This window comes from Alligator mississippiensis, chromosome 2, assembly GCF_030867095.1.
Source record: "Alligator mississippiensis isolate rAllMis1 chromosome 2, rAllMis1, whole genome shotgun sequence".
In the NCBI taxonomy this organism is placed as follows: domain Eukaryota; kingdom Metazoa; phylum Chordata; order Crocodylia; family Alligatoridae; genus Alligator; species Alligator mississippiensis.
The window spans coordinates 234,851,329-234,879,032 of record NC_081825.1 but is presented as its reverse complement, the minus strand read 5'-3'; the positions used below and the strand labels follow the sequence as shown (position 1 = coordinate 234,879,032).

General features: G+C 41.7%; 1 protein-coding gene across 5 annotated transcripts in view; it reads right to left on the bottom strand.

Moving 5' to 3' along the window:
• The window catches only part of SIPA1L1 (signal induced proliferation associated 1 like 1), a 454,573-nt gene that overhangs the window by 22,976 nt on the left and 403,893 nt on the right, over positions 1-27,704 (bottom strand). For 4 of the 5 annotated variants that reach the window (XM_059722914.1, XM_059722916.1, XM_059722917.1 and 1 more), the window contains 5 exons: positions 23,665-23,814; positions 16,341-16,465; positions 9,787-9,906; positions 7,252-7,370; positions 3,118-3,563 (listed from right to left, as the gene is read on the bottom strand). In XM_059722914.1, coding sequence (XP_059578897.1) covers positions 3,118-3,563; positions 7,252-7,370; positions 9,787-9,906; positions 16,341-16,465; positions 23,665-23,814 — 960 coding nt within the window. The remainder of the gene's footprint in view (positions 1-3,117; positions 3,564-7,251; positions 7,371-9,786; positions 9,907-16,340; positions 16,466-23,664; positions 23,815-27,704) is intronic. The other variant, XM_014602339.3, reaches the window with a different exon arrangement.

The window sequence follows — 27,704 nt, the reverse complement described above, 5'->3', positions numbered from 1 at the left end:
TGGCACAACGAAGACAATGGGGCTCTGCACAAGGCAAGTAGCTTGCCTGTTGAATGGGACCAAAGTTTAAAGGAAATAGGTCTGAGCCAACAGATGGGGGGAAAAAAGCATCATGGAGGCAGCACATTCAATCCCTGGGAAGCACTTGAAGTAGTTCCAATCATCTCTAAATGGAACTGTGTCCAGACCTTGAGCTGAAAATGAATTGTTTTTATACTGAGCACAAGAGTATCAAAAAAAAAAACATACAGTAGATCCTATCTGCCTTCTCTCTGCAGTACCCGAAGAAGAATCCTAGATGAACTATTAAAACTATTTTCCAATAAAAAAAAAAATATTAAAAAATAGTTTAATACCATTCGGGGTTGGCAATACTAGCAATTATGATTTTAGTTTTGACAGAAAGGACCCTAAGAGACCATCAAGCTAAGAAGCACATGAAAGTTTGACATGATTAATATGCTCCTTTTTTATTCAAGGAAATTCAAGAGATCAACGCATATGGTTTCAGCTAATGACATTCAGATCTAATGATTCTGTGTAATTACCACCCTACATAATGCAATTCTCCAAGGATGCAATGAGAAACCTGCACAATCATTAATAAAGATTTTGGGTAGGGAGGTGGAGACAGAAAATAAAATCTAGTCAGAAACACTGCTGCAAAAGTTAATCACTATAATTTAGATTTTGTCACCAATTCTCAGGTACAAGCTCCTTTATGCACTGTCAACTGATCTGCACACTAATTATTGTTCCTGTCGTTTGAAGACACAAACACTCTAATTTACAGTTATTTTATTTTCTCCATCTCTGTTCCTTTTGTCATTAAATTCCTTTTCTTCTAGCTCAGAACAATTGCTTCTATAGATCTTGAGACAGGCACTTTGAGGTCAGCAGGCAAAAGCCTGTAAAATGTGAAGACAATGGGATAACAAATTAAAGGTTGGGGGAGGGAAGTGCTATAGAAACAGAACAAATAAGATGTGTACCTGCTTTATTTCTTAACTGCATTTTTAAAAATCAGTCACTCTTGACTTTCCTCTCTTCTTCCTTACCTGTCAGTAACCCTGACATTTTGTTATGTCAAAGTACAAGTACAGCCTTTCTGGGAAGGAAATATTAATGTTCCTGGTTTCAAGGAACTGAATATATTTTTTGAATATTACAAAAAAAATTAAAAATTAATGAAAGAATATGAGGTAGCATTGTCTCCCCCCCCCCCGGCTGATAGACCAAATATTATGCATTAATTTTACAAGGTACTATAATTTCCCAATTAGGGTCTCCAAATTCTGTTTAAGAACTTGCTATACAATACTGCTCTTTGTAAAGAGCCGTATTTTTTATTTCTTTTCAATAAAGCAAACTAAGACTGTTGTATTTACTATAAACAAGAGTACCTTTATCAAGAAAGTTCAACAACATTCTGAAAAAAATACATTTAGAACAACTATTTTAGTGCAACTAGTGAAATAGGAGGTGGGTTAAACCAAATAAACTACAGAGAAAATGCCGTGTTGTGAGACATACTGCTATTGTACAATTAATAATTAATGAGACAATTTGATAGGCTATGCCTACAATCAAGTGTACTAGTCTGTATATAGCGCTCTAGTTGATGTTATCACATTTCTTTTCTTTTTCCTCTGACTGTCTTTATTCCTACAAATGAGTCAGTGCTATTCCCTGCACAGAGGAGAGAAAGCTAGAACCTCAAATCTACAAACGCATAATTACCATTAGGAATATTTTCTCCCTTTAGTGTTTTGTTCTTAAATGTTCCTTCAGATATACTCGGCCTTTTTCTTCCCTTTTAAGAAGCTCCCTCTCAACAAAAAAGCTGCTGACAACTCTTCTGCAGTCAAAGGTTCTTGTACAAGATCCCCATGTTCAAGGTGGCAAATATTTCAATGTTAAGACATTTCTATAAGACCAAGCCTGCTTTTCCCAACAGAAGACCATTATGAGCAGTACAGCAGAGTGCTCAGTAATCTCTAATAAATGTCAAGAGGAAACTCACAAAACTATATTTGCCTTAAAAATTGCAGTAGAGGAGCATCAATTGACATTTTGTAAATGCATGTGAGCAATCCTCATCTGACCATCATGGCTGAGCTGAATCTCTCTCCCCTACCCCCTTCTGGCTGCTCAGGATCCACAAACTATGTGTGCCCTTGCATCTCAGCCCTCTGAAGAGCCCAATCTGGTAACTTGCTCAGAGCATCCTTCAAGTGCACTGACAGCAGTGAGTTCAGTGGAAAGCACAGCCACAGACATTTCCATTCACATATACATCTGGAAGAGGAGGAGATGGTGCCAAATCTGCATAGTGGACTAGGTTATGATTATGATAAATGTTTTTCCTTTAATATTTCACTTTCTTAATACTGTACAGGTATTTTTCATTTTAAAATGATCAACAGAATTTAAAAAAAGATTATATTTAGCATTCCTGGGATGCAAGCTAGAGGATCTAGAGTCTCTTTCACCTCTATTTTTTATGATAAATTTGGAAAGTAGGCACCTCAACTAAGGAGTTCAAATCACTTTTGTACATATATTCATTATTTCAATTTTACAAATAGAGGAAGTGAAGCAAAGAGGTAAAGCAACTGTCATGTCAAGGTCAGCAGCAGACTAGGTACTAGAATCTAGATGTCCCTCCTCAAAATCCTTTGCTTATACATTAGATCACACTGCTTCCCAGCAATGTTCTAAACAAAAAGACTGTGGGGAAAAAAATGCAGAGATGAGACTAAACTTCTCCATGAAAGAACAAAACCAAAATATTCCCAAATCAAACTAGGCATTAATTTTATTGATCCCATTGTTAACAATGATTTGAACAGTAAGACTTGCAATATGTTCCCTATACACATATCACACTATAAAACTCGTAGCATCTTTGATAATGGAATAGCTTCTCCTGTTGGCACAAATGTTGTTAGTCTATAGCATAACAGCAACTCACCAGCAGGAGGTACAAAGAACAAATATAGTTTCCATTTTTAATGTGTACTTGGTTTTCCCTTAACACCCACTTCTCACCTCTGTTATATCAAAGAGAGGAAAAAAAGGTGGAAGGGGCAATCAATCAATGCAAGAGAAAATTACCTTGTGTGTGAAACAGCATCACTTAGACTATAAGCACTGTTCTCTCTTGTTAATGGATTGGAGGCTGGTTGACTCTTGGTGTGAATATCCAGGCTTAGCGAAGACTCTGTCTTTCGGTCTACAATATGGCTCTCTTTTTCTAAAGTCCTGTCTGCAATGGAGACTACTTCACTGGAGCTGTGCCACAGTGGTGCCACTTTCTCCTTTGTCAACCCTGATCGAGGAGATGTTGTTAAGGTTCCCAGAGAGGCTGTGCTGCCATGACTGGGGCCGTACGAAGTGGTGTCTATGCCACTATCTGCGGATGTTCCTTGAAGGTAGTTGTAGCTGTTCAGTTCTGAATCCATACGCTCTCCGCTGTCATACCACTTCTCCTCACTATGCACACTGGAGGCATTGCTAGAGAGAGTATTGCTACTGGAGTGGCTGGAGTAGTGGCTGTCAGACTACAAAAAAAATGTTTATAGGTTACCGGGATGGAGAAATGACAAAGGGGGCATACCATGGCATGAAGAGCTCTCCTTTTACAAGCTGTTGAGGAGACTTAACTCAGAAATTCTAAGATTTCACTTCAGTGTAATTCAGGTGCTCAGTTTAACACCTGAGTTTTGACAGGCTGGGCACAAGTTTGGGCAGCCATCGCTTAATTTACTAGTGAAAGTCCAGTTTACTTGTAATTGTTCCAAACTATTTTAAACCATTTGCTTTAAAATGCTCTCATTTGTATTATGCTCAGAAAAAATGATCATTCATATTTAAGGTTATGGTACATAACTGTAACTTCAGAACACTGGAAAAGGGCCCATCACTTCAGTAGGATTTAAAATTAAAGACACTGCAGATTTCCAGATTTATGACTTCCTTTTTTAGAACTTGTGAACCTGTCAATCCATTGCTGAGGCTTGTATTAATTGAACTGATTACTTATCCAAAAATTTGATATGGGGTGAATAGGCCACTGACTTGGGGTTACAATGGACTGTAAGCTGAATGAGCCAATAACATAGCATTTACGGCAGACAGATTCTAATAGTACATTGGGATGTATTAATGGGAATATTACAGGCAAGACATGGGAAGTGATTCTCCTACTTTATTCAGCACCAAGAAGGGCTTAGCTGAACTACTGTGAACAGTTCTAGGCTCAACCCTTCAAGAAACTTGTGGACAAATTGGAAAGAGTGGAGGAAAGCAACAAAAAGTGAGAAGTCTAGAAAAATTACATAAAGGAGAAGACTGAAATTACTGGCCATGAAGAAGAGAAAACTAAGGAGGGAAATTATCATGTCCTCAAACACAAAAAAAGATTGTTATAAAGATGATGGTGATCAACTATCCACTCTGTTCACAGGGAGAAGTAACGGCCTTAAATTGCAACAAGGAAGATTTGGATACTAGGAAGAAACTTCTCATTATGAGGGGGTGAAAGACTGGAAGAGGTTGCAGAATCTTCATTAATGGACTTTTTTTAGTATAGGTTGGATAGTGATGATTCTGCCTTGAGTAGAGGGTTGACTTGTGGAGGTCTCTCTCAGTTCTTTTTCTATGATTCTAAAAATTTTGTATCTTTAACTAATCTGATCCCCTTGTCCTGAGACACTGCTTCCTCAGCAGCAGTCTTCTGTGCAAATGAGCACTGATGTGTCTTTTGTTTTAGTTCAAAAGTCAACACTGCAAGAAAAGAAGCTTCAGAGCAGAAAAAGGAAAGATGTCCCTATTTATTACTACTGGGTCAGAAAAATGGAGTGTTCTTATCCATGATGACACAAAGATGTGTCGCTGATGACAAAGACATGGGGAGAAGTGGGCACACTGGAGGGGAGGGACAGAGTCCAGCTAGGTTACAGAGGTGGGCAGATGAGAATAGAAAGGAATTCAATGCAGACAAGTGCAAGGAACTGCATCTAGGGAGAAGGAACCTGCAACATACCTATAAGGCTGGGGAACACCCTTGTCAACAACACAGTGGCTGTACGGGATCTTGGAGTCATTGCTGACTCCAGGATGGACATGAGCCACCAATGCAAGGAAGCAGTCAGTAAGGCTAACCGCACCTTGTCATGCATCTACCAAGGCATCACAAGCAGGTCCAGGGAGGTGATCCTTCCACTCTATGCGGCACTGGTCAGGCCGCAACTGGAGTACTGTGTCCAGTTCTGGGTGCCGCACTTCAAGAGGGATGCGGCTAACCTTGAGAGAGTCCAGAGGAGGACCCCCTGCATGGTCAGGGGGCAGCAGGCCAGGCCCTACAAAGATAGACTAAAGGGCCTGAATCTATTCAGCCTCCACAAGAGAAGACTGAGAGGAGATCTGGTGGCCATCTATAAACTCACCAGGGGGGACTCACAGAAAATAAGTAAGGCTCTGTTCCCCTGGGCACCACCTGGGATAACAAGGAATAATGGTCACAAATTGATTGAGAGCAGTTTCAGGCTTGATATCAGGAGGCATTACTTTATGGTTAGGGCTGACAGCCTCTGGAATGGGCTCCCAAGGGAGGTGGTGCTCTCCCTTACCTTGGGGGTCTTTAAGAGGAGGTTGGATAGATATCTGGCTGGGGTATTATGATCCCAGCACTCGTTTCTGCCCAGGGCAGGGTGGTCAGACTTGATGATCTGTTCAGGTACCTCCCGACCCTAGAAACTATGTGATTAAAGTATGTGGATAAAAATAAGAAGTCGACATTGAAAAGTGAAGTGCTCCAAGTAGAGACTGCAGAAGAGCCTTTCCAATTGGTGAAAAAGATACAATCACAAAGTAAATAAAAAATAAAGGACTAGCTAAAGAAAGGAAAATCAAAATTCAAGTCAAGGCTAGGAAGGTGCTAGTTATATTTCAGATTATGTGCATGGACTGCTAGAGCAATCTTCTAATCTTTTGCTGTCTGAAGACTGTTGGTAAGGTCTTAGAGCCTTGTGCTGTGGGGTCTGGAAAGAGCTATAGTGTTTTACAGAAGCATACGACTGGAAGGGGCCTCCTGGGCCAATGAGTCCAGTCTCCTGCACTGGCAGACAACAGATTTACACAAATCAATTTGGAATCCACAAAACTGCCATAGCAGCCACTGCTCCTGTGGCCTCCCCCTGTCACAGCTGCTTACATCCTTTGGCTCCAGCATGGCTCTGGCCCCGCTCAAGCCTGGGGCACAGATCATGTGGTTGCTCCAGCTCCAGCCTGGCCAGACAACAGCTGTTACTGTTGCATTTCTAGGCTGGGTCTAGAGTGGGGCTGGAGCTGGAGGGTAAGTTATAGCGGTGAAGCAGGGAGTGGGAGTGGAAAGGAGGCAGAGGTGGCAGTGGGGCAGGGGAAAAAGCAAGCAAGGGGGCAGATATTGCGGTGGGGACAGGTAGTGGCTGCAACTACAGCTCCAACCCCATGTCAGGCTCAAAGTCAGAGCTCCAGCAGCCACCAGCCTCCCTGCTACCTTGTACTTGAATCCAAGATGAGGGGCTTCCCCATGTTAAATGGGGAGAAAAAAATCTTGTCTTGGACTCAAGTAAATATGGTATGCTAAGAAGATCAGTACCTAATAAGCGCTTAATATATGAAGGCAAACCCCTGGAGAGATCTTGCCAACCCTGCCTAGGGGAAGAATTCCTCCCTGACCCCTCATTTCGCTACTTGTATGACCTGGAGTAGAACAGCAAGACCCACTATTTAGGAACCTTTTAAGTTTTCTAAGTAGGGGCAAGAGCAACAGTTCACTCCAGTAATAAATCCCCCAGCTCTAGCTCTGGTTAATATCCAGTGCTTCAGGGGAAGGAGGTCGGGGGAAACCAAACCAAGAGATGCTGGCATTCATGAGAAGAGGAAAAAAATGATTCCTTCCTAGTCCCTGCAGAAAACGAGTAAAGGAAACTTCTGAAGTAATCATATTTCCCACAATTTCCCTGATTATCACCAAATTACACATGAAAAGCCTGCTGTTCAACTGGCAGCAGAATGCTCTACTAAAAACTTTGACATTAAGTTGTGCTTAGCTCCAGGAATACAGAGGAGCCAGCAGATCTACTCTACTGCCTCCTCCATATTTTAATGAGGTAATATATGCATCTGAAAGCTCCCTTGCTCTTGGACATCATGCACGTCTTTGCAGCCATAGCAGAAGCAGTATTTTTAAAAAAGGTAACTTACTTGACCCTGCTTATTTGGAGACAAGTGAACCACAGGATCTTGCCTCATTAGTCTTCCACTGGGGCTCTCTCTGAAGGATGGCAGCACTTTTGATACTGCTGGGAGATGGCATGTTGGTTCTGCAAGACAGTACAACACTGCAGTTATGACAGATGCAGTGTGACAAATTAAGATAACTTGAATAAGATCTTCTCTTTTGATACTCCTCACTGCTATCATTAGCCATCAACTTAGGACATTTGGTAATACATTTATTTCAAAATGCACGATGTCTCAGTACATGTGTGGCAAAAATGTCTCATGATCTCACTACACAAAAGGCCTCACAGCTGAGAACTGCAAATTGTTTCTTTTTCTCTTCTTTCTTCCTGCATTAGATAATCAGTAGCATAATAAGGAACAGTCCGAACAAATGTTCGGTTTGTGATAAGGCTGATTCCTGTGGGAACACAAAGATTAGTTACTGCCTGCTTTGCACATAAATTTTGCAACCCTTGTTACTTGCCTGTTTTAGGATTACGCATGTATTAAACTTTGCAGAAAACTGTAGCCAATCACAGATTGCCACAATGGAATCTTGTTCATGAGAGGTATAAAAATGTAACTTTGGGCGTGGCTAGGGGTCGACTCAGCTTTGAGCATTGAACTCCCTTGTCGATCTGTTTGCAAACAATAAACTCGAGTTAGACCCGGCCTGAGTGTGTGTGACTCTATCCTTGAGGTATATTGGAAAAGCCTCCAGGGGCATGAAACTAGCCGTTTGTACAACAATTTGGCGAGCCAGCCAGGAGAAGCCCTTGGACCACCCCGGGGTCGGACGACAAGACTGGAAAAGGTGTCCGTGAAGTGGTCACCAGACCGCTTTTGGAGTCTGCCACGGCACTGGAACCGTGAGTCAGGACACCCGGGAGGTTAAAGGCTCTCCCTTAAATGAGTCAACCAGGCTAAGTGGGTCCAAAGAGACGGCGCCAGGGTGTTGACGGAGTAAGTATTCGTTTGCCTTGTGTCATCTGGGTAGTCTTTTGGGGACTTTGTTGCGTAGTCTTTCGGGGAATTTGGAATTTTGGAACGTTCAGTATATAAGTCTGAACATTAGCCCCGGGGACTTTGTTTTGTTTTAGTGTTCAGCATATAGGTCTGAATTTTGATTGACACAATGGGTTCGGGTAGCTCCCGAGAAGAAAACTCCGCAACCCCATTAGGATGCACGCTAAGAAACTTTAGTAAGTTCAAAGGGGATTATGGGGTAGAAATGTCAAAAGATAGATTGATTACTCTCTGTCAGTTGGAGTGGCCAGATGCTGGTTCTTTCAATGTGAATCTGGCTAAGGCGGTGTGGGGGAGGAGGTAGGTCTGACTGAATGAATGTGCGTCTGTGTATTTAGAAAAATGAGCCACTGACCAGGTCTGGGACTAAAGCTGAGTCTAGCCACCCCGATTCTGCCTGATAAGGTAGTGTCGAACGCAAGGGGGCTCAGCTGGAACCTCGTGACCCAGTGGACAGGTGTCTGAGTGATTTTGTCTTTTCCAAATCCATTGTCCCAGTATCTTCTGCCAAGGGCAGGAGTAAAAGAATCCCTTTTGTGTTTCCCTCCCTCCTTCCACTGTATGAGCAGGTGTCAGGTCAGTGGCCTTGAGTCTGGGCAGTAAAGTCTGCAAGGCAAGGCACTGAGCAGCCCGGACATCCTAAATAAGCCTTTCCTGTGTCTTTTTGTGTGTTTAAAATCATGGTGACTGGATCTGAAACTAATTAAATACAGGTCAGTTTAAAACCTTACTGCCGGCTAGAATTTTGTCTGGTAAAGGATCCTATTTTTGCGTCCGATAACATACGTTGTATTCGAGGAAAAACTGCTCAAAGCGCCCTCATCCGACAGCACATCGGGCTTGTCATAAATTAACTAGGACGCTGGGAGAAAGCCCCGGGTCCTCTTTAATTCTGATAGTGAGGGAAGATCTGACTCAAGGGTTAAGGCGCAGGGATGAGGCTAAAATGCCACCGGACACAGACCAAACGGATCGGGAAGAGATAGCTGATGCAAGCCGTTCGAAAAAACCTCCCCCGTATGAGAAAAAAAGCTGCAAGCTGAAATCTTCTTCCGTGAAAACCTGATTGTAATGCGGCTGTCAGTAAAACAGGGCACAAATTACTAAACAGCCCTCCGGGCAGCCAAGACTGTGTCAAAAGCCAAAGGAATTGAGATTTTAGAAAATGCTGATTCATGTATATGGGCAGATGGCGCCTCCTTCAGGTTGGTATAAAACCTGAAGGCTGTAAACAAAAAAAGAAAAGATTTTAGTGGATCATCCTATGGTTCCAAATCCCCACACCATTCTGACTCAAGTTCCAGCAGATGCCAAGGTGTTTTAAAAGATGCTTTCTTCTCTATTCCGCTACACGAAGATAGTCAGAAATTGTTTGCCTTTGAACGGGAGGACTCAGACACATATCATAAGACTCAATTGTTATGGACAGTGTTACCCCAGGGATTTGTCTCATCCCCCCATATCTTTGGAACAGCATTGCAAAAATACCTGGAGCATTGGAAAGGGAGACACCCTGAGGTGGCGTTGTTGCAGTATGTTGATGATTTATTAATAGCAAGTCCTGATGTGCAGATGGGAAAGAGAGCGACAGAATCCTTGCTGAATACCCTGGGAAAGAAAGGGTATAAGGTGTCACGGGAAAAGGCTCAAATTTGCCAGCCAAAGGTCACCTCTTTGGGTTATGAAATTGAGGAGGGGGTTCGGGCTCTGAGTAGAGATCAAATTCAAGCAATACAGGATATGCCCGCTCCCAAAAACCCCAAAGAGCTGTGAGCTTTCCTGGGCCTAACCGGGTTTTGTAGACTGGATTCCTGATTATGGGGGAAAAGACAAACCCCTATATGAATCCCTCACAAAGGAGGGTCTCACAAATTGGAAATGGACTAAGGAAAACCAACATGCATTTGAGTTGTTAAAAGCTGCCCTCTTGCGACCCCCAGCGTTGATGATTCCAAATGGGCGCAAGTCTTATAGACTGTATGTGCATGAGAATAAGGGGGTGGCCTCAGGGGTCTTAACTCAACCAGTGGGCCCAACTTGGAAGCCCGTGGGCTACTACTCCAAGGTCCTAGACCCGGTGGCGAAGGGGTGGCCTGCATGTTTGAGGGCTGTCGCTGCCACAGCTACTCTTGTGGAGGAGGCTCAAAAGATTGTTATGGGAGCTGATATGGAAATACATACCCCACATGGAGTTCCCCAAATCCTTGGAGGAGAGGGAGGAAAATTTTTAAACCCCTCCAGACAATCCAGATATGAAATCTTTCTCCTATCTAATCTGGGCCTTACCTTTAAGCACACCACTGCTTTGAACCCAGCCACACTGATGCCAGAACCGGGACCCCCGTGCCATGATTGTCTAGAGGTATTGACTCAGACAGTACTGATTCGTCCTGACTTGGCAGATGACCCACTTGAGAACCCAGAGGAGGAGTTCTTCGTAGACGGTTCAAGTAGTGTAATACATGGCGTGCGGCATACGGGTTGTGCTGTGGTAACATTGACTGAGACTATGTGGAAAGAAAAGCTCCCTGAAAATTGGTCAGCACAAGCAGCGGAGCTCACTGCCCTGACACGCGCGTTGGAATTAGGTAAAGATAAAAGAGTGAACATCTTTACAGATTCGCGATATGCTTTTGCTACTGTACATGCCCATGGATTGTTGTGGAAAGAACGTGGGTTTATCATGGCCTCTGGACAAAAGATTGCAAATGGGCCACAGATTGTAATGCTATTGGAAGCCCTCCGGCTACCAAAAGAAGTGGCCGTGGTGCACGTAAAAGCCCATGGCAAGGCTGCAGACGAGCGCTAGAAAAGGGGAAACGCAAGGACCGACGTGGCAGCCAAAGAGGCAGCACAGATGGGAGGAGAGGTAGTGTTTCAGGGTTCGGTCCACGGGGTGCCCTTTTGCTTAGAAGACTGTAAAATACAATATGGCCCCAAATCAAATCAGCTAGCCGCAGAGCTCAAAGCCATCAAAAATCCTCAGGGATGGTGGGTCGTACCTGGAGGAAAGGTATTAGTACCCCGAGGCATCTTAGGGGATGTACTTCACCAGTTACACTATTCCACCCATATGGGGGGCACTGCCATGGGAGATCTGTTAGTTCATCAGATAGTGGCTCCAGGACTCTATTTTGACACCCAGAGAGTGGCCTCTCAGTGCCCGACCTGCCAAAAGGTGAACCCAAAATCCTCAAGACCACCAGCCCCCATGGGAGGAAGACCGTGGGCCCATTATCCTGGACAAGCCTGGCAGATTGACTTCGCTGAACTTCCTAAATCCGGTCATTACCGTTATCTGCTGGTATTGGTTGATCAACTGACTGGATGGGTGGAAGCATACCCCACAAGAACGGCTACCGCATCCACGGTGACACGAGTACTACTCCACGAGATGATACCCCGATTTCTGTTGCCTGAGTCTATTGAGTCAGATAAAGGATTTTGTGGGGAAAATAGTACAGGAAGTGTCCAAAGCTTTAGATATCACATGGAAGCTCCATGGAGACCCCAGAGTTCAGGTCAGGTGGAGCGCATGAATAGAACGCTGAAAGCGATGTTAACGAAAATCTGTATTGAGACTCATTTGAAATGGCCGCAGGCACTCCCACTGGCTTTAACTCGTATTCGTAGCACACCACGTAGAGGGATTAAATTGTCACTTTTTGAATTAATGTTTGGTATGCCTCCCAGAGTCTTACCAGCGGGGTAGAGGGAACAGATTACTATAGATTTGGGAAAATCTGAAATTTGGGAACATGTTATCGCCTTGCAATCTGTTTTGTCTTCCCTACACAGATTCGCTGCACCTTTCCAGAGTCTCCCGCTTGATGCGCCGATCCACAACTTTAAACCGGGTGACCAGGTCCTGGTACAAAAATGGAGAAAGGATCCTCTTGCGGAAAGGTGGGAGGGACCCTACCAGGTGCTGCTGACTACACACACAGCTGTTCGCTTATCAAACAGTGATAAGTGGACCCATTGCTTGAGGGTGAAGACTTTTCATCAGGAGGACACCAACTCCCAGGGTGTGGTCACTCCGGAAGCTGATAACACCCGGGAACAAAAAGCCAACAAATGGAAAAGCGAACCTGCTGGAGGTTTGAAGTTACGCTTGCAAAGATGTGGACCCTAATCTATTTGTTGGGACTCTTGTCCCTTTTAGGTATATCGAACCCAAAAGTTATGTCCACCTGTTATACTTGTTCTCAAAACGAGCTTGCAACCCTCAGTAAGGCTCAGTACGACTGCAAAATCGCTTAGCTTTTGATTATTTACTTGCAAGTGAAGGAGGGGTATGTAGAAAGCTGAACTTGTCAAACTGTTGTGTCAATATCGACGATAATGGTGAAGTAATCAAAACCTTAGCAGATAAAATGGAAAAGGTCGCACATGTCCCCGTCCAAACATGGAATGGGTGGAATTTTGATTGGTTTACATCCTGGCTCCCCAATTTTGGATGGTTAAAAGTTTTCCTCGTCTTGTACCTGCTAATGTCAGTGCTTTGCTTGCTCCCCTGTATTTTACCCTGTCACACAGCCCTCGTAAAATGGACAAGTCAGTCAGTCTTCAACCGAGAAATGTTTGTGCATTATCAAAAATTAGCACTGGCTGAAACCTATTAAGATTAGAGTTAGAAAGCATCTTGAGGGGGGAATTGTGGCAAAATGTCTCATGATCTCACTACACAAAAGGCCTCACAGCTGAGAACTGCAAATTGTTTCTTTTTCTCTTCTTTCTTCCTGCATTAGATAATCAGTAGCATAGTAAGGAACAGCCCGAACAAATGTTCGGTTTGCGATAAGGCTGATTCCTGTGGGAACACAAAGATTAGTTACTGCCTGCTTTGCACATAAATTTTGCAACCCTTGTTACTTGCCCGTTTTAGGTTTACACATGTATTAAACTTTGCAGAAAACTGTAGCCAATCACAGATTGCCAGAATGGAATCTTGTTCATGAGAGGTATAAAAATGTAACTTCGGGCGTGGCTAGGGGGTCGACTCAGCTTTGAGCATTGAACTCCCTTGTCAATCTGTTTGCAAACAATAAACTCGAGCTGGACCCGGCCTGAGTGTGTGTGACTCTCTCCTTGAGGTATATTGGAAAAGCCTCCAGGGGCATGAAACTAGCCGTTTGTGCAACAATGGCACCATGTGAGGAACCCAGGGTCAATCCTTAAACTCCTAATCAGGATAGGTTCATCAAAATCTGTGAAACCACACAAATTACTTTTGTCAGGGGAGGACCAGGTTCCGTGGGTCCAAGAGATTTTGACCAGGACATTAAACTAGATATCTACACACCATGACAATGAATATCAAATGTGTCCCTATGTTTACACTGACTAAAGACAACCAATTAGAAATCTCGAGATCCACCCTCTTTTGGTTTTACTGTAAGGAAGGCAAAACAGTTAAAGTTACAGTGATCGCTTAACTGCATACATTTGTTTCTCCACTGAGCTTTAAACCTATCTGGTAGAAATATCCACCATAATTCTCAAACTCAGCACGGGTAATTATTTTTAAGAGAACAACATATTGTCTGAAACACTAAATAAGCTATATCATTTATTAAAACTTCAATATTTCTATACAAACCAATGGCTTTGTCTAGATTTCATGCAAACAGCATATATTTGGCCTTGCCTACACAAGAAAGCTATTTTTATTGAACCAATTAAACAATATCAGTTTTAAAATGGATTAAGTCAGGGGTTCTCAAACGGTGGGTCATGATCCCCCAGGGGGTCGTGAGCAACTTAAAAGGGGGCTGCAAACTTCCCAGCAGTTACCACGGTGACGCAGGGATGTGGGACATGATGGCAGCAGCTGTCGTGTGCAAGCTCCCTGACCCCCGCCACTGCCATCCAGCACTAGGGGGTGCGGTAGCACAAAGTTTGAGAACCACTGGATTAAGTTAAACCCATGCGGTGCCTTCCCCTGCCCCTTGTGCCTTTATTTGGCCTAAGAATGACTTTTATTAGGTCAGTTTAAATAGATAAAATAAGTATGTATGAATAAATAAAAAGCTACCCTTTCTTCGGTTGCTGCTACTGAGTATTAGCTGACTTTCATACAAGGTCCTCCAAAAATATGTATCTACTTCTTGAGTGTCCCTAAGAGGGTCTCTCTTGGTGGTAATTTTTTACATGGAACTTCTTCTCCTGGGGATACTGGAAATTCTGTATTTTTTAAAGGCAACTTTTAAGGGAAATTTACACTTCCAATATCCGGGTCTTTACAGGAGAACTAGCCAAAGTGCAGATGGAATCTGACAAAATTTCCCTCTTTTACTACACCCTCTCAGTCTTGAACTGCAACATCATTAACTTTCTGGGCCTCCTGACTGCTTATTCTGGCAAGAGAAAACAAGAGGTGACAGTGGGAACTGGACAAGCATTCTCTGAAGTCTAGGGTGAGACAAGAAGAGCTGTGTCTTGTTCTCTCCCTACTTACAAATTGTAATATTCTCTTTCTAAAAGCAAAGGGACTTTGCTCATTTTGTGGTGAACCAAAATGCTACATAAAGTCACCAGAACTGGCATTACAGCTTCTACTCAGGGACATAGCTTACAATTGCAAGTGTGATACCACTCAAGAGATGGACAAAGAGTCCTATATTCTCTCTCTCTGCCTTTGACAAACCTTGGAACAAGTTTCCCCACCAGGCACAACATTTCTTGCTCCCTTCCTATTTTTAGGCTGTGAACTGTGACATCTAACATTCCACAGCAGAATTTGCTGGTAGCTCTATTCAGTACCAGCATCAATGCACAACAGAAAACCTGCAAAAGCAATACTGAACAAGAAATCTGTTTTACGTGTGTCGTTACCATCACAACAGTATAAAAATATATGCATTAAAAAGTATTCTGACAAAATGAGAGCTGCAGATCATACAATCATAGGTTTTTTGTGTTAAAGGAAGAATGGGGGGGGAGGAATGACAGATGGCTTCAATAAGGCACAGCTCACTGAGTCTCTGAAGTTATTGGAACAAAGTATGTCTTCAGAATCACATTTCACTTCCTAAGCTTCTAATGCATTTACTGAATACTTCATTCTATATTCAAGTCTAACACATTCCCCTAGGACTAGTAGCAAAAGGCATGCAGTAAAAACTACAGGTGAGAAAGGAAAACTATGGACCAACAAGAATACCTTCAGGTTTCTGGGGTCTAAAATTCCCTCAATTCCTATTAACCTACGGTAATGGAAGTAGGGAAAAATCTAACAGCCTTAACTAAGCTTTTCATATTGGATCAATGCCAATGGTTGCATGTTGCTGAGATAAAACTTCTATCAGTGTCAGAGACTTATTGGTAACAACTAGTGTCAAGTCATTGCCTCAGTGCACAGCAGCAACACATAAAGATGGAAAAGGTCTATGTGCTGAAACTCCAAATGAGGGCTTAACAATGCAAATCCTCAGTACCCAGCTGTTTTATGTAGTTAATACATTTCCTCAGCTGACAGCTTAATTGCCAAGTGCAATGAAAATGTATACACAGGCGGAAGGCGATTCTAACAAAGCTATAGATTTATTTCGCTATTTAAAGTTTAACTGCATATTTTCCATTTTGTACATGGGATTTTTACAGCTTCAACGATCAAACAATCAATTTGCATTTATATAGCACCATTTGAAAGGGAGCATCACAAGCACTTTAGACAAACTAAGCGAAAATTAAACTAAGCCAAGCCACTAGGGAAAGCAGTTGAGGTCACACAAGTCTTCAACAGCAAGACAAACTAATGAGCATGTCTACCCAACCTCTTCTTAAGGACAGGGCGTTCCAGAGAATGGGGGCATTATGGCAGATTTACTTCAGTTCCTCCTCACCAAATACTCACAGACCTCAAGGACACAGACCGCAGAGACCATTATACCCAAGATGTAATTATTCATTCTGATGAACCAGGGTTAAAAAGACACAGAAAATACAGTGCTTAAGAGGGTTCTTTTCACGGAGAAATGTATTGCCAAAGTCACCTTGTGCTTGACACCATTTGCTTGCTGGGAAAATTAATTACCTACCCATCTGGTCAGCAATACTATCTTCACTCCTTTGCCAGCTGGGTGTGGATTTGCCGCTGCCCCCAGTATCTGTCTGTGTGCTTTGCCTGTCAATGGAGGCAGGAGATCTACGGGTCATTCCAAACCTGTTGAAATATCCCCAAAATAAAAGGTAGACAACATTTTTAATGAGGTTTAAATCCTGTACAGGAAGAAAAGAGCACTTACATGAAACCAGCAAGTAACTTCTTACATAAATTCACAACAATAACTGACGGTAGCACTTACAATGCTTTTCCACTGAATTTTTCTTTTTAGTTCCATGGGGTCATTAAACACATATAATGTACAACATATACAGCACACAGGGAATCATTCTTGTACTGAGCGCCCCTGCTTCATAACATCTTAAACAAGGATGGCACAAAAAATATTTAACTAAAAAGTGGGCCAGCTAGAAATCACTACTCATTTTCAGAAAAGGAGAAATAGAATAACTGATCCAAACTGGCAAGACTTACGTGTTCTGATAGTTACAGAGGATACTGATGGCTAGCTCAGGGAAGAGCGTGCATGAGACCTTAACATGAAAAAAGGACAGGCCCCAGTCCTAGTCAAACTGAACTTCAGGAGAGCTAGCAAGGACAACCCAATTTATCTTAATCACTTTACAAGGACTCTAGGAAAACCTCTTTTACTATTCAGCCACCACTAGACACCACAGACATTTATTTACATTCATGAATGCTCTGATCTGGATTATAGTATATTAAAATCAAAACTTTCAAACGTGGAAATGATATAATCCTTAATGAGCCAATAAACGGACTCCAATAAACAGTACACAATAGTTACAGTTCCACAGCTGGCAGAATAAAATCTGAAAATAATAAAATTATTAATCCATAAAGGAACAGGGGAAGAATTACTTTAAGTAGTTCAATTACTTATAAAATATTCAATTCTGCACTTGGGAAGCAAAGAGAACTGCAAAAAATGATGGCACATTTAGATACGCTTCTGTGGAAAAAGGATTATGGTGAAAAACAAAAAGGAACAACTAAGAAATGAAGTCAGCATACAAAATCAGAAGACCTTTTCTTGTACCTACACTTTTAAATTATGAAATCATATGATGTACAGTGAAAGGTTGATAAAGCTAAGGCCAAGGAAAAAATGAAGATCGTATTAATATTGGTAAAGAAACTATCACTGAGTTTTGAGAGGACTATATAGACAAAAAGGAGGAACACAAGACAAATTTGAATACTTTTATCATTAAAATGTAACTTTTGCAATTAGTAGACACATCACATTATAACTCCTTAACCAGAAATGAGTGAAAAATTAAGAGTGGCAATGGGATGCTTAACAATATTTCCCCCGTCACATGGCTAATCTGAACTTTCTGACTAAATGTGAGATTTTCAATAGTCCCTAAGCAACTAGAGGATCACAGGTCCCACTGAAAACTTTCGGGAATTTTGCTCCCAAGTTACTTACCGTCTTTTGAAAAAAATTCATGCCAGAAATTTTAAAGTGCTGGATCAACAACTCTACTTATTCACACAACTGTTAAAACACAGTAAGTGTCAGCATAAATTTTCCTGCATTACCTCAAAACTGATCTGTGAGATCTTACAGACTTGAGAACGTATTTTGTTCTTGGCCTATTTTCTGAGGCAACTAGTACATACACCAATTAGTAGCAACTGCAGAAACAGTTTTTGGGTTATGGAGAATTGCCCATTAGGAATTGTACCTAAAGCTCAAATTCTTTCATACGGGCTATGGAATAACCATTGGTCAGGATCTTATAGTGAACTACTGACATTAATTAATTTTAAGGTTAAAAATGGAACACTTTTAGCTTAGATTAGTAGTTTTTAACCAGGGTGCTGTGAGATACTTCTAACTGTGTTGCAGGGTGCCAAGTAATATCAGTGCAGTCAGGTGTGCAAAACATCTACAAGATTTACACGATGCGCCAAAGATTTCAAATAGTGTCAAAAACAGTCTTTCAGTTATGGTTGTCCTGAGTTCTTTGCAACAAAAGAACTGCTCCACTATTTTCCTGCAGTCAGAAGATCAGTCAAAGCTAAGAGCTGGCATTCTCAAAAAGGGGTGCCTTGAGTTTAACAAGGGGTACCTTGCGTCTAAAAAGGTTGAGAACCACTAAATTAGATGCATGATCAATCAAAGGCATAAAAGTGCTGTTGTCACTTAATTTCCTTCTCTAGCCTTCTGAGGAATTTCCAGAAGTACCTAAATGACTTAGGAGTACAGGTATCATGGAAAGTTTCACCATGATATGAACTGCTAATCAAACTTTTTGCTGATATATTCAAATTATGGTGCGAGGCAAATCTAGGTTGCTCAACAAACATTTTTCTGAAAAGCAATTACATGGCAAAAACCAAACAGCTCTAAAACATACTTATCCCACAGTTTGGCATGGACTGTGTGGATTTTTGCCTTCCTTTGTAGTGGGGTGGGGCAGAGGGTGAAGGGGGCATGGTTCTCTTCCTTGAACCTCAAGTATATCTTAACAAACTATTTCTTGCCCTTACAATGGTAGGGCATGGATAGTGACCCTGTCCCCCCAACTTTACCTTTGGTAAGTTTATCTGTCAGTCATTGTGCCTGGTAGTTATATGGGAGAGTCATTTGCGTAGCTTTGCTTGGAATAAGCTAGGCAGACACTTATCTAGGATGATTTAGATAGGGAAGTCTGCCTTGAGAAGGGTGCTGGACTAGATGACCTCCTAAGGTCTCTTCCAGCCCTAGTTTTCTGAAGTAAAATGCTATAGGTATGGTGCAACTGGCTTTGTAGCCATCAACTGCAGCAGGATGAGTGAAGTCAACTGTTATCACTGCAGAGAATCAGGGCACCTTACATGGGAATGCACAACTGAAGCTAAAGCCCAATAATTTTTCTTTGTCATCCTTCCTTTTCCTGATTGATGGTTATATTATTTTTCTATGATGTGGGGACAGTACAGAAAAAGGTGAGGATTCAGGATATGGTACTAATCTGCATAACAGACAAGGAAATATAGAGGGAAGAAGAGATCTTAAGAATGAATTGATACAGAAAGTGTCTGGGTGACTATCCTTTTCACATAAAATGAAGTAGAACCAAAGTCCTGCATACTCCGCATAATGACTCTGACCTAAATTCTGGGGGAAGACGTGCACGTTTTGAGATACTTCAATGGAGCAGGCTGGTGATACTATGGTAGCTTCAGAAGTTTCATTAAATTAAATATGAAAATGAATGCAGTCACTACAGTATTTTTCCTCTCATTTAATTTGAAATTAAATTCATTTTTTTATGGTGCCCACAAATTTTAAATTTTCAAATGTGCTGTCAAATCTTGTATTAAATATACAACTATAATGTTAAAGATGTCAGAGAAAAACTGAAGCTTTTTGTAATGATGTAAAGCGGGGTTGGCAACTTATGGCCTGGAAAGCCATAGGAGTTGCCCCTGGACCTTTTGGGTTTTGGCAGTGGGAGATTTCACTGGTGTTGCAGCACAGCCAGCTAGTGGGATCTTCAGCAGCAAGGAGCTTTGCACATGCCATAGACAGGTGGCATGGAGAAGCAGTGGTAGTAGCGGCTGTTGGCCTGGCTCAGACCTGAGCCCGGTCATTTGGGCCTACTCCTGAAAAAAAGGTTTCTGACTTCTAGTGTCAAGGACCAGCTGGGATTTGTAGAATCAGCAGAACTGTAGTAAGTACTGTAGTTGGAATCTGTGGAATAAGCCACTTAGCTGGACGTAAAACAATTTAATGTTAAATATTGGAGTATAACATACTGCAGTTTCAATATTGCTGTACAGATATTTTATTTAGATTCATAGATTATTAGGGGATGGAAGGGACCTTGCAGATCATTGGGTCCAGCCCCCCTGCTCTAGGCAGGAAGACAACTGGGGTCAAGCTAACTGTCTAGTTCTATTTGACCTATTTAGGTTTAGAACATTTCTTCAACGGCTTCATGTACAGATGGGGGTGGGGGCAGGGAAATCAATCCTCACACCCCACTTTCTACCAAATCCACCAAATGTAGGCCTACCAAAATGGAAACTTGCCTTAGCCAAATAAGGCCCTGTGACTCCTTTTGACTGTTCAGACGTTTCTCATTAATTGAATCAACCCAAGAAAGATAATAATTGGCTCAACAATCCAAAACTGCCTTACTACTGCAAGAAAGAATAGCAGGAGTAATATATGCATATACATGGATATATACAGCCTAGGAAACACTGAATTTGGAAATCTTGGGGTCTCCAGAAATGAAAGGTTAATCCATTCTTAAACACACCATACCCAGTCATTATTAACAGATGCTATTCAATTAAAAATGGAATAAAATGAAGATCACTATACTAAGGATATCTGTTATTTTTAAATATATATTTTTAAAAAATGATGATTTTCCTAGATATTATTATGGAACTATTGAAAGAATGGAAATGTTATGTGATAAGTATTTGTCCGTGCCACAACAACAACAAAAAATTACAAGAAAAAAAAAAGAGTAATGGGTAATCTAAAAGAAAAGTTCAAAATCTAAAATCTCATTTATCCACTTGTGTGTCACCTGTAATTTATTCTTCATGCAACACACTCCTATTATTACTGTTGATATATTTGTGAATATGAATGTTCAATCTTACATATTTTGTTTAATTTATGATGTGGAAATTTTTCCATAAGGAACAAAGACCCATGAAAACACTGTTTGCTTTCAATCTCTTTTAGGTCTAACTATTTCACTAATTAAAATGCAACACATTTGTTTCTTTCATTTTTTTTTTAACTATACTTTTTAAAACTTACTGATTAAAAATAATGAGTGATGATTGGGGCATCTTTTATGTCACTTACAAAAAACCAGAAAGAAGCCTCAGATACAAAACGGTATCATTTTCAGTAATGAGAAATGAAGGAAAAGTAAACAGCTATAAAAGAAAAAACATTCTTCCTTACTCTACTTTTACGTTCCATTAACATTCATGTAAACACAGAAGTAACATATGTAAACAAATGGATGTATACATGAAACATCTATAATAGAAGCCCAATCTGGATACTGTTGAAATCAATGAGCACCTGTCATTGCCTGTAGTGGAAACATGGACAATAATATAGCAGGCACAGCTGTTATTGCCATAATTAATGTCAGTTAAAAGTTGTATTCTAACCTCTCCTTGCAGTCACTGGTAAGTTTTGGAAACGTTCATCTTTCATGATGAAATTGTTCATGCTTGGCCTTCTAAGCAAACATAGCTCAGCCATTTGTGAGCATGAAAACAGTGGGACAGGAGGGACAGGGCATTCTTTTCCATGATAATTAAATCTTGCTACTTTTTTTAAACAGCCAAGTAGCTGAAAGGTGAAATTGTGGGAGATGGTGAGAGAAGTATTTACAGAAGATCAGTGCCAATTCTTGTTTTTATTGTTCCTTTTGTTGTTCCAGTGAAATAAGGTTTTGATCTGACTGAGTTTGGAAATAGTGAACTAAGTACCCAAGTTTTTAGGAATTTTCTTTTTGCACAGCTTGAAAAACACTCAGACAGAAAGGACCTATTGCACTTGTGTGCAAAATTAACTTTTAAGAAGGAAATTGGCTGAGGAAGGATATGTATGCGCATTTTGGGCCTGATTCAGGACAAAGCGTAGGTATATGTTTAAGTGCATTCTTATTCAAAAAAACAGTTATGCCTTATGGACATTAAAGGGAACTTGCTTAACAGAGAAGCTTACTGAATCAAGATGCCTTTATGAAGCTGTGCAGGAAGGGATAACTCTACAGGGAAAGACACAAAACACCAAAAGGTGTGCAGAAGAGGGTAATTTTTTAAGCAAATTTCCTAAACTGTGATGAAAAACGACTGGATGAGAGACACCTTAGGAGTTTTGCAGATGGCGGATGTACTTGATGCCTTGCTCATATGCATAGTCTTATTGTACACTGGACAGGGGAGTTTGAAGACATTCTGATATGCATGAGACACAGGGTGTTTCACTAGTTTCAGACAACAGTATTTACATTCCCTCATGCCATTTTTTTCAACACAGAAGCAGAGACTACAACTTTACAAAGACCCAGCATGGAGAGGATTATAAAATGACCTGCAAAATATTCAAGGAGACTTCAGAGGAAAACTTCCTGATGTGAACTGCTTAACAGCTTCTATTCCTTCCTCTCTGTAAGGGGTATTTCAGAATGTGTAGTTTTATTGCTGCCAATTATTTTTCTTTCCCTACTTAAGGGCATTTGATTTATTTTTTCTTTTCAGTGTTCTCTGAAAATGCTACATATTTAATTTCTTCCTCCGTGAGCTTTCCCCAAAGGAGAATTTTGGATCATTTCAGGGAATTTCATGATAGCTGAAAGAGACAGGCTGATTCATAGAGGGTTTCAGCGAAAGAACTGCTTATTTGAACACTCCTTCATGGTCACTTAGTACCTTTGTCTTTAAATATTCTAAGTCTTCAATGCATAAATCACTTCTCTTGCTTCAAAACAGCTGCACCCACTGCAAAGTCAAGTGCCCAAGAACTCAGTCTGATTACTGTGTATTATGGATTTCATTTTAGAAGCTAAATCTGTGAAATTAAGTGCTTTGCAAATAAAACTGATGCCCTTAACAATGACTCTAAAATACTTCAAGGTCTCCATAGATACCAGACTATGCACCGTCAGATCTAAGAACAGAAGGGGGAAAAACATGTAAGACTGCTCTTCAACCTGACTTTTGCAAAAAGGAAGGGAGTCATATAAAATTGTTTTCTTAACTGCATGTAAAGAACAGTAAGGATTGCTTGTATTTTATTACTCTAAGTTAGTCACACTCAACCTTTTACGGAGGAAGGTTAGGTGGCTGAGACCCAGCTGTACCAAGGGCCACTACTCCCAGGGGGGGCGGGGGCAAAGGAGAGAGGAGGAAGGAGGTGGCTGCCAGTGTCAGAGGGAGGGGAGGGAGGCAGGGAAAGGAAAGATTATCTCACTGTAAACAGTGTCTGCTATAGGGAGGGGGGAGGCAGAAAGGGAGGGAGGGAGAGAGAAAGCTGTGCCTTCTGTAAGGGAAGGGAGATAGTTGTGGGAGGAGGGGGCTGCAGTACAGCACAGAGCAAGGAAGGGGATGTGCTGGGCAGAGCTGCTTGCTGCTGATTCTCCATGCCACAGGCCATATCAAGTCACTTTGGTGGCCAGATCTGGCATGTGGACTGTAGGTTGAGCACCACTGCTCTAAACATCAAATGGAAGAGAGAAACGTCAGCCAACAGCACCTAAAAAAAAAGTGTATAAGAAGAAAAATCTACTACTTACCCTTCTGGCATAGATTTCTGCCTGTATGTTCCCCCACCAGAGCCAGTCTCACTTGAGGATGATAGGTTGCTTGGTGAATTACGGCACTGCTGTGATCTTGCTAAAGCAATGGATGAAACGGTGACGTAGACATCGGAACCAGGAGACAACCTGTACAGAGCAAACAAACCCAAAGTCAAAAGTTCTGAAGAGTAAGATAATGCAAGGCATGACAGACAATGTGCAAATTGCCATGTCAGCTGTAAACATGGCTTCATGAAGACAGTAAACATAAAAACAGTTGGAAATCCATACAGATTTCCCCCTGTTAATTTATTCCCTGTGGGATCAGTGGGAAAAGAGCATTAGGATGGTAGTGAGGAACACTTTTAGAAGAACAATCCAACTGCCAAACAGTGCCAAAAATAAACAGAGTTGTTTTGGCAGTTTGCTAGTAAAGAATATTGAACCATAACATACTTCACCCAAATACCATACAAAAGAGTGATTTATTCCTACATTTCAGAGCCAAGTTGTGTGTGGAATTTTAACAAAGTGCAGGCCTAGATCAATCCTCCAAGAGCAGAAAATTAATCTCTTTGCCACAAAACTGTTAATTAAAATGCTAGGATCACAGAATTAGTTAACATTATTTGTAAATCTAAATAAGAGGTTCATCACTCCTAAATAAATAGAATTGTTCATAACTTCTTGTAACTCTGACTATAGAGTTACACGGAGTTGTCTCCTGTTACTAAAGCAAGAGTGTATTATATAAATGGTTAGGTTCCAACATTTGCATCTGGACAAATTCTGAATAGGAGCTTGCTTCCACTGTCCAGCTAACATATTTGCCCTGTAAATTAAGATTACTGGATTATTTTCCATTTCCTGTCTTTCATACATCTATTGGATTTTATACTGGTTAAGATGATCTAATGATTTTGTTCTGTCTGGGAGTGGCTGAAATCAATAGGAGCCTTTAAAGGAGGCTTAAAAGAACTTTGCATCTCCATGAAAAACATTTAAATACATTTCTATGGAAACATTTAAATACATTTCTATGGAAATTTTAACTGGAAAATAACCAACACATTGCAGTTTAAGATGTTACAGTCATCTTATTTGCAAAAGAATAGAGATTACAGTGAAAGACAGTTTAGTTCAGGACTGTCCAAATTCTAAGCAGCCAGGGGCTAATGCTGCATGGGCTGCACCACGACAGCCCACAGGCCCCCAATATACTGTGCTGTGCAGATGCCTCAGACTGCACAGCAGCAGACTCTCCTGGCATCAGAGGCCGTGCTGTACTGCACCACCCACTTGAGCAGGGGCAAGAAACAGAAGCCAGAGAAGACAGAGAAAGGAGTCGGTGCTGGAGATCCTGGCTGCTACTCCAGCCAGAGCAAAAGTGGGGTAAATAGCCAGGTGATAGCCTGGGGGCCAAAAATTAATCCTCATAGCCTACATGCAGGCTGTGGACAGCCCTAGTTTAGTTGAATAAGAAGTGATCCCAAAACTTACAAAAAAATTGTTAAAGTATACTTAATCTGCATGCCTCAGCATTCCAATCTGTAAAATGGAAGCAATATTTCACTGGCTTTGTACCATGATATTGAAGAAACTATTAAAGCTTGAAAACTTCACTCTGAAGGTGAAAAAGGTTTACAAGTTCTGCTTACTGTGAGAAGGAATTCTCAAAGTATTTTTTCAAAGTATTTCAAGAATTTGTGAGTAGATGTTTTTCATCTCCTTTAATTTTATATTCTCTTACTCTACCCTTTTGCTTACCAGAAGCAAAACATAACGTAAGACTGCTGAAAGGAGGGGAGGAAAGTGCAAATAAAGGGTGTACCATCATCTGGGACTCCATAAGTGCTATTTGTATAATGAAATTCAAGAAATTTTCTACACAGCCAAGGTAGCAGCGATTTAAATCCTGATTATTTGAAGCACAGCACCAAACCCAATAAAGCCTCTTTAGTTTACAGACCTAAATTTAACTCCTCTCACATTTATCAGTGTAAGCAAAAATTTTCAAGTATTTGATTGCAAAAAAAACCCAAACCCTCAAAAGAGTACAATAGCTTGAGACCTTGGGAGAGATGAACCAGATTAATGGCAAGCTCATTTTTCCAGTGGCATTCTAAGAGAGAGAGAAAGAGAGAAAAAAAAAAGAGATACGGATAAAGGGGAAGCAACAGGGGGAAAAGGGGAGAAAGAGAGAGGGGGAGAGAAAGAGAGAATGAGCAAAGTCCAGCCAGGAGAAATACTTGCTTTGAAATAAGATACACACACACACGTGTGTGTGTGTGTGTGTGTGTGTGTGTGTGTTATAAATACATATTTAGACCAACTCATACTTAGAAATACATAAATCAAAAATTTGTTAACTATGAATTTCTCTCATATAACAACACATCAAAATTTATGGTAGGGGGACAATCACTCTTTGTATGGTGCGTGTAAAATGTCACTCTAACAGAATAGCTTATATTTGCACTTCAGTTTCAGATATGGCTTACTTCATTTTCTGTGCATTACCAAAAATGTGACAGCAATGTCCTGAGGGGAAAGAAGATTTCATACTAATGACAGAGATACAACTCCTCTACCAGCAAGGAAGACTTTTAGAATGAATACAGCAAAGTGATTAGAAACTTGTTCTGAGAAGCTACATAAATGACAGCCACACTCATTTATTCAAGACTGATTTGACTTTATTCTGTGGTAAGCAGATAAATAGTATATAGAGCTCTACAGCAGTGTAAGCTACTGCCCCCCCTAGAATAAATATACTGTCTCCCCACACCCACCCACCTTTGCAAGTAAAAAGTAAGTGTGCCTTGGTATAAACTGCACCAATCTAGTACAAATTGGTGCCCCTATGTGCATCCCGGGAGGGCACGTGCCCATGGATCTGTTCTCAGGGCAAGGCAGGTTGCGGCTGTGGGCTGGGGCCATGGCGGCATCGAGCTTTGCTTGGCGGGGGCCTGGGCCGGACTGCACTCTGGACGGGTGGAGAGAGGGAGGAGTGCACTGGGGGAGGAGCTACGGGGGGCTGCAGCCACCCCAAAATTAACTGTAACCCCCCCCCAGTGCCACCGCCGCCCACCCCAAGTGCAGCCCTGGCCCAACCCCCCCCCACCAGGAAGAGCCCGGTGCTGCCCCTGGCCCCAGCCTGCAGCAGCAGCCCACACTTGCCCCACTCCCCAGGCCCCCCGGATGAGCTGCTCACAGCTCCGTCCCATGCCCCGACCCAGCTGTGTAGCACCTGCCCCAGCCCCTGTCCCAGCCCCACTCCCTCTTTCACTGCTGGGGCCTTGGTCTGCACCCCCTCCCCCACTCCCCCACACCCCTTCCCTCACAACAGACTTGACCAGCTTGACCCAGCTGCTCTCCACGACATCTGTGTGCTGCACTGCGGCTGCACGCATGAACAAGGCATTTATTAGTGACATTATCAGCCACATCAGCCAAAAAACCCCGACTGCCGATACTGTCAATTTCCTGATACCAGTGCCGATTTGATACGGGACTGGTGTATCGGTGCATCCCTAGTCATTAATTGTACTGTTCAACCTGTTCACAATATCAATCTTCCGGATTGCTTTCAATAGTCGAGGAGACTGATGCTAATTCCAGTAGACTCCCAGTCAATCCGGGAGGGCTGGCAACCCTATAAGTGATACACCACAATCTACCATATATGTTATAGGTATATAAAACACGGAACAAAATATGAAAATGAATGCCATTAAGGTGCAAAGCCAAGCACCCAAATGTGCTATCTGGATGGCTATTCAAGCTTAATTTGTCCCCCTTGTGCATATGCATTATCATAGTCTTTAATTAATAGAGCACATACTATTTTTTCCCCACTGGATTCTATGTCATTCAGTGCATAGGCTGGACCTGCTCTTGAAATGGACTAGGCTGTGTAGTCAAGGAGGCTTCCGTTTGTAGGACCTCTGCTTCATTTGTTGCAAAAATTACACATGAATGATGCAGGGGACTGCACTACAGGCTGGTCCTATAGGAAAAAGTAGCTTAATGCTGTA